A 7,937-nucleotide genomic window follows, 5' to 3' on the forward strand; every position below is an offset into this window, starting at 1 on the left:
TTTCCTTGCGTTATGCGGGCCTCTCACTGTTGTGGCCTCTCCCATTTGCGGAGCACAGGCTCCGGACGGGCAGGCCCAGCGGCCACGGCTCACGGGCCCAGCCGCTCCGCGGCACGTGGGATCCTCCCGAAACGGGGCACGAACCCGCGTCTCCTGCATCGGCAGGCGGACTCTCAAGCACTGCGCCACCAGGGAAGCCCTCATAATAATATCTTTGTGAGGTTTTGGTATCAGGGTAACAATGGCTTCACAGAATGAACTGAGAAGTGTTCCTTCCTCTGTTACGTAGAACTGGTATTTTTCCCTTAAATGTATGAATTTATCAATGAAGGCATTTGGACCTGAAATTTTCTTTCTGGGAAGATTTTAAACTACAAATTCAATTTCTTAAGTAGTTAGAGATTTAGTGATAGCTTGTGTCTTTCAAAGAATTTGTACATTTTAAAAAATGTATTAGTATAAGTTTGTTCCTAATCTAAGGGTCCCACATCGTTCCTAATATAGGATCAATTGTGATAGCATCTCTTTCATTCCTAATATTGGTAACTTGCTTTCTTTTTCCTGCTCAGTTTTGCTGGGGTTTATCAATTTTAAAGACATTTTCAAAAAAAAAACGAAACAAACAAACAGATTTTAGTTTCATCAGTTTTCCTTTACTGGTTTTCCTTTTTCTGTTTCATGGGTTTCTGCTGTTTATTGCCTTTCTTTTTCTTACCACTAGATGGGCTACAGTTAAAAGGACCGGCAATGTCAACTTTTGCAGAGTCTGTGAAACAACTGAAACTCGCATATTGCCGGTAGGGATGTAAAACGGCGCAATCACTTTAGAAAAGTTTGACAGTTTCTTATAAAGTTAAGCATACTTATAAGACCCAGAACTTTTAGTCCTATCTATTCAGCTAAGAGAAATGGAAAACATGTATTTACTACTAAAACTTCAAACAGTATAGGAATAAAGAGGCTTGGAATCCAGTAGGAATTGGTAGGTCACATCACAGTAAAAGTCAGATGCTTTTTTTTTTTTTTAGGAGTGTAGTAATTTATTTATTTATTTTTTTTGCTGTGTTGCGTCTTCGTTTCTCTGCGAGGGCTTTCTCTAGTTGCGGCGAGCGGGGGCCACTCTTCATCGCAGTGCGCGGGCCTCTCACTGTCGCGGCCTCTCTTGTTGCGGAGCACACACTCCAGACGCACAGGCTCAGTAGTTGTGGCTCACAGATCTAGTTGCTCCGCGGCGTGTGGGATCCTCCCAGACCAGGGCTTGAACCCGCGTCCCCTGCATTGGCAGGCAGATTCTCAACCACTGCGCCACCAGGGAAGCCCCAAGATGCTTATTTATAGTGATTTTGTTTACTAAGGAAATAGCATCATGTCTCTATCAGTATAATCTCATTCTGTGCTCCCAAGTCAGTGGATTTCTAAGTGACTCTGTTCTTGGTGAGTTTCACATGTCTCCAGTGGATTTGGGTGGAATGGTGAGTAGAGAGAAGTACTCTGGGGGTTCTAGGGCATCTGGTTGTAAGACCACCATGGAAATTGTTCAAAACAAGTTCTTCAGATTCCTCATTTGTTACTGAGCACAACAAATGAGTCTCCTCTCTTTGGAAGCTGATGGGTTCTCTTTCACATTGGTTGTGAAATAAAAGTGTACCAAGCCTTGCAACTTGTAAGAACACTAAGGCAAATAAAATGTCCAGGTACGTAGTAGAGTGTCAGTTTCAGAATAGACTGGGTGGCTTAAACAGCAAATATTTATTTTTCACAGCTCTGGAGGCTGGAAGTCCAAGATCAAGGCGCCAGCAGACCTGGTATCTGGTGAGAGCAATCTTTCTGATTCACAGACAGCTGCTTTCTTGCTGTGTTCTCACATGAAGGAAAGCAGAAAAAGAGAGAGATCATCCCTCTCATGTCTATTTTTATAGGGACACTAATCCGATTCATGCGGGCTCCATCTTCAAACCCTAATTACTTCTGGAAGGCCCCACTTCCAGATACCATCAACATTGGGGATTTAGGCTTCAACATATGAATTTTGGGGAGCTACAAACATTCAGTCCACAGTAGTGTCCTAAAGCACTCTACACATGGCAGTTCATAGATGTTCTTCTCACTCAGGGAGAAAAAAGAAAAACCGTTCAGTACCTTTTAGTTCATTTGCTTATATAAATAATTTGGTACATTGATTATAGTTTCTAGATAGGAATTAGGAAACCTAGCTTCTTGACCTGCCTCTGGCATTAGCTGGCTGCACATTGTAGACCTAGGCCAACTCACTTAAGCTCTCTGAATATTAGTTCTTTCATCCTTAAAATGGAGATGTTAAAACCAGTCACAACACCAATGTGGAATGACATATGTGAAAGTAATTGTATTAAAAAAAAAGAGCTATTAAATGCACAGAATTATACCATGTATAATTGCATTACCTGGGAGCCTGCCTGGGTCAGTTTTCCTTGGAAGGCACAGATGGGTTGGGAGGGAATGGAGAGCGTGTTGGTGCTTCCTCTGTTCTTCAAGAGTAATGTCAGCTTTGGATAGCACATCTGTTCTTAGCCAGAAGAGAAGAAATCCTGAATTAGGTAGAGAGATGCCCAGGAAATAGAACTCTAGAAGGAAGAACAGGGAGAAGGTTAATGGGAAGTTAAAACAGCTAAGGTGTGGGAGAGAGGAAGACATATGCCTATTTAGCAGCAGTTAAGTTTACTTTAATAAGACCTTGGGTCGAACATTAATAACAGAGAAACAAAGTGGAAGCACCTAAACATCCCATATCTTTAGCTGTGACTTGCTGTCCACAGATTTCTATTTTGGTCTCCTGTGTTACTGAGAACTCTTAGATTGAGACTTTATTAATTTTAAGGTCATTCAGGTGTAAGTGGAGTGCCTTAAGCCTTTTTTTTTTTTTTTTTTTTTTTTTTTTTGCCTGTGGTCGTGATCATCTTTGTTTGTTTTTGTGACCAACTTTTATTTATATCTGTTTCAGAAAAGGTATTGTCTTTCCCACTTACCTAGCCTGATATCAGGCTGCTCCCTCAAAAGTTTAGCTGCTGTTTGTAAAATATTTTTATAACTTAATTTAATTCAGTTGCACTTAAAATGTACAGTGTACTGTGCTGGTCAAAAATAATAATAAGTCATCTTGGTGATTTGTAAAATGAGATATCAGTTTGTTATTACCACCATTACCCTATTGTAAACAAAGTTGTAATATTTTCATTAGCATATATGTATCCTTAATAGAATTTAGTAAATCCCTAGGGTTCAAGGGATATATATGTTAATTTTTCAGGGGTGATAGATCCATTTCACCACTTGAAATATTCTTTCTGATTATAAAAGTAACTATTTATTGCAGAAAACCTAAGTAGAAAAGATATAAAAACAATTTCTTAGAGAGCTATTGTTAATATGTTTTCATTTTCTTTTCTCTATACATCTTATTTTGTGTACTTGAACTCATAATGTATATAAAGTGTTTTAATCTTTTCTCTGTTAAAATTGTAATCATTTTCTTTCATCATTAAAACTAAATTCCTGTTTAGTGATTATATAAATTCATAGTACAGATATTTCACCATTTTCATAATAATTTCCTAAAGTTGGATGCTTAAATTGCTTCCAGTATTTGGAAATATTTGCTAAGTTGATAGGTGAATAATATCTCTGTAAAGTATGTATTTCTTTAATTACTAATAATATTACATTTGAATATTTTTCAGATGTTAGCCAATTTTTTAATGAACTGTCTAGTTTTATCCAAATGTTCTTAGTAGTTCTTACTAGCTAATTCATATAATATTTTATATTAAGGATATTAGCTATTTGGTAATACTTGTAAATACTTACAATTTGCCTTAACATTTTTTCTGATTATAAAAGTAAAATTCAATCATTAAATTTTTAAAGTAAAATAAGTACATAGAAGAAAATAAAACTTATTCCATCAGCATTCACATGTGCAATTTTAATGGAATTAACACTAGACAGTCTTGTTGGTACTCTGCTTAGTTCAGGTGACAATATAGAATACTAGAAAAATTTTAGTAAATATTTGCATTTAGAATTGTTACATAGTATTCCACTATACACATATGCCATAATTACTTAAGGATGGAAAGTTAGTGTTCAGTTTTTCACTACTCGAAACCCTGTGGTATTCTTAAGATAAATTATAAGTGAAATTACTGGACCTAAGTATGTTCACACCTTTATTTGATACAAATTACCCTTCCGGAAGGCTATGTAATTCAGTTCCCACTGGCAGTGTTCAGAATACCTGTTTCCTTGGTGCTCACTAAAAATCCATAGTTCTAATTTTTAATCAACTTTGTTGTATAGTTTACATATAATAAATGTACCCATTTTAAGTATACTGATCAATGAGTTTTAACAAACACATACATATACTCTTGTAACCACCACCCCAATCAAGATGTAAAATGTTTCCATTACCCCAAAAAGTTCCCTCTTGCACATTTTCATCTATCATCAATTCCCTCTTCCTACCCCAGGTAACTTGGGTAACCACAGATGTTTCCTGTCAGCATAGATTATATTCTATCACTATAAATTATATGGAGATATATATAAATGGAACCATATAGTACATGTATTCTTTGGGGTCTAGATTCTTTTGCTCATCATGTCTTTGAGATCCATCACTGTTGCTGCCTGAATCAGTATGTTCTATTATTGAGTAAAAAGCCATTTTACTGATATACCAAAATGTGTCTCTCACCAGGTGAATGATGAAACATTTGGGTTGATTCCAAGCTGGGGCTTTTGTGAATAAAGCTGCATATATGTGCACAGGTCTTTAAGCTATGACTCTCTAAAAAGAGATCCTTCATTTTCTTACCTGGGAGATTTGTGGACTCTAGGTATATCACCTGCTGTTTCAGGTCAAGCAGATTTCTCAAAGGCAAGCCATACCTTGTTTTAGGGTCCGATTAGCAGGATGAGGCAATGGGGCAGGATATGATTTTGAGAGCATCTTGGAAGGCTATCTGGGGAGCACCTGATCGCCCTCCTCCTGTGGCAGCCACAAGCATAAGGCTCCTATTGCTCACAGCCCTCCCCCACGATGTCTTCTGGCTCCTGACAAGTCTAAGAACCCTGCTAAGTCAGACCTGGCCTCCTCCCATGACGGGGGGTGGGTCAGAGGAGAAAATAACGACAGGCATCATGCTGTTTACTGCCACATCCCCTAAATAGCTCCAGGAGGCAGTGGCAGGGTCAGGCTACCCTACAGGCCACTTGAGCCCCTGCCCAATGGCCTCTAGGGTATTCTGTGCCCTCTTCTCAGCTACATGAGAATTGTGTGCTCAGGACTCCGTAGAATTCCGTGCAGTGTTTGCAGGGCCTACCTTTTGGAAGTAGAATGCAAACTTCTTGAGAGCAAAGGATCACGCCTTATACAAATTTTTCTATGTACGAGGCACACAGTAGGTGCTCACATAGGGTTTTGGGTAATGTAAAATCAGAACCTGAGACACGGGCATGGCTTATAAACACTCAATAGTATTCGAAAGTTAAAGTAGGGTCTTTAACAAACAAATGCTTCCGATAACAGTTTTCCCTGGAATTGAAATTAGTGGTGGTAGGGCAGTTGTAGCTTTTGTTTCGTGTTGTTGTGCACATGTTATTTTGTACAGCTATTTTTCGAAAAAGAAACCAAAGACGATCATTAAACACCGTTCCCTCTCTTCTCTTCCCAATCTCCCTTCTGTGGCAACCTCTGAAATTCTGAGATTCTAAGAGAAGTTTCCAGAACCTAAATATGGGAAACAGATACATTTGGGGAGTTATTTGTATTAAAGGCAATATGATAACAAATGCCATGAGTGGGATGGGAATAAGATTTTACAGAGAAATAAATGGTTTACAGACAGCTTTTCAGGAAAATCTCTCTCATAATAAAGGAAGATAGTTCATTAGAGTAAGGGCCTAAGCTTTCAGACCACAAGAGCCTGGAGTGATTACACAGATTACACCTCATTACACAGTACATCTGTTACTAAGTCTAAAGTCACTCTGCTCGCTGCATGACAGGCAGTAAGTCCGGAGACAAGTTACTGGGGGAACTTTATTTGGAAAACCAGCAGACTGAGGTGGCCGACTAATGTCCTAGAGAACCATCTTACCCCAGTCACAATTCAGGCTTCGTTTATACTAAAAGGTGAGGGGCAGGGGTGAAGGGGGAGTTGGTTGGTGTAAACTTCTTGGTGCAGGAATCCTTTGTTCTTGCAGCTGTCCATGTAGTTCAGGTCACCGGTGTTCCTGTAAACTTCCAACAAGACAAGTGCTATTCTCTGTTCTGCAACTTTTTATCTTTATATAAATGGGAAAGTGTTGTACTCTTAAAGGTCAGAGCCTTGAGAATGGGCTGTCCTGTATATTGCAGGCTATAGGTAACATTCTTAACTCCAAGCAAAAGCAATAGAATACAAAGGTTGAAGTAAAAGAAACAGATCTAATATGGAGTCAGATTTGTTCTTCCCTATTATATCTCTTTCACGAACATCAACTCTTATGTTTGCTCATGGCAGAATGAGGTTTTGATGGGGCGTGTTTCTCTTCCCTCAGTTCACTGACATTGGGACCTTCGAGACGGTGTGGCAGGTCAAGTTTTACAATTACCACAAGCGAGATCACTGCCAGTGGGGAAGCCCCTTCTCCGTCATTGAGTACGAATGCAAGCCCAATGAGACCCGCAGTCTCATGTGGGTGAACAAGGAGTCCTTCCTCTGAAGATGGCGCTTTCTGATGCTGTTGGACAATCTCTTCAGAGATCCACTTTTAGATAACCCAGCACAAGCCTTCACCGAGGCACACCACTCCGTTGCTGTCTCCCATTGGGTGCCAATTATCTACTAGCCCTGATTATTCTGAAAGTGTAATTCCCCTCTAATGCAATGTCCCTGACACAAAAGATCATGATGTACCCTGCCCGAGAGACTCCCTTTCCGTATTCTGTGTTGGTGTTCCTGCCTCCAGTTGTTCTAGGTCATGCTGGTGGCCACTTGGAGGAGCTCCGTGGAGTCCGCAGCCTGTGTCCCACACTTCACTTTTCCACTGAATGACTGTGCTGTTTTGTTTCCAAGTGGAGTGCTTCCCTCTTTTTTGTTAAATGTTAAATAAAAAATAACAGTGTGCTTGGGTTCCATCCCAAGTGTGCAAGGGTAACATGTAACTTGGGATGTTTTCCAGCTGTGTCAAAGTAGGCTTTGTGAAAATGTGATGCAAACAGCAGTCAGTGGGACTCAAGTGTTGTGCTTTCTATAAACAGCTCGGCTATTTCAGGGAAGAATAATGACGAAAGAAAAGGACAAATATTTAAGAAGTGTTTATAACGTATTACAACTCAAATAATGTAAGGTGCTGTGGCCTAGTGGAAGTGGGAACGAGCCTTGTGTGGACCACTGTTAAACAAGGTGACCAAAGTGACAGGGTTAACTCTTTGGCAAGTGACTGTGGGGTCCAAACAGGCATGCTGATGGCCTCCCCACATTCCCCTTCACTTGAACTTTGTAAAACTGTGTATGGAACTATAATCAACTTTTGATATTTCTTAATAAAGGCATTGAAAATCATCCCTGACTTGCTTCTTAGTTTGGGCAATATCTGTCTAGCGGGTGGACCTCTGCTCCAGGCCAGCTCTACTAAGATTGCTACTGAATCCAGGCAGGTACCGCTCACCACATGACAGGCCAGTAAATCAAGAGATGAGGTGGAGGAGCACAGAATAACAACTTTTTTCGGAAGGCCAGCAGACCAGGAAGATGGTGGACTACTGTCCCAAAGATTAGAATTCAGGTTATATTAAAAGGGGAGGGGGTGTGGCTGTTTGTTGCAAACTTCTTGGTGCCGGAATCCTTTGTTCGTGCAGCTGTCCATGTAGGTCAGGTCAGGATGTTCCTGTAAACCTCCAACAAAACAAA

General features: G+C 40.0%; 1 protein-coding gene across 1 annotated transcript in view; it reads left to right on the forward strand.

Moving 5' to 3' along the window:
* The window catches only part of CNRIP1 (cannabinoid receptor interacting protein 1), a 22,989-nt gene extending 15,400 nt beyond the window's left edge, over window positions 1-7,589 (forward strand). The window contains exon 3 of the mRNA XM_007464088.1: window positions 6,583-7,589. Within this exon, the coding sequence (XP_007464150.1) occupies window positions 6,583-6,747 (165 nt within the window). The 3' untranslated portion in view covers window positions 6,748-7,589. The remainder of the gene's footprint in view (window positions 1-6,582) is intronic.
* Window positions 7,590-7,937: the final 348 nt, after the last annotated feature.

Source organism: Lipotes vexillifer, unplaced genomic scaffold (assembly GCF_000442215.2).
Source record: "Lipotes vexillifer unplaced genomic scaffold, Lipotes_vexillifer_v1.1 scaffold311, whole genome shotgun sequence".
Taxonomy (NCBI): Eukaryota; Metazoa; Chordata; class Mammalia; order Artiodactyla; family Lipotidae; genus Lipotes; species Lipotes vexillifer.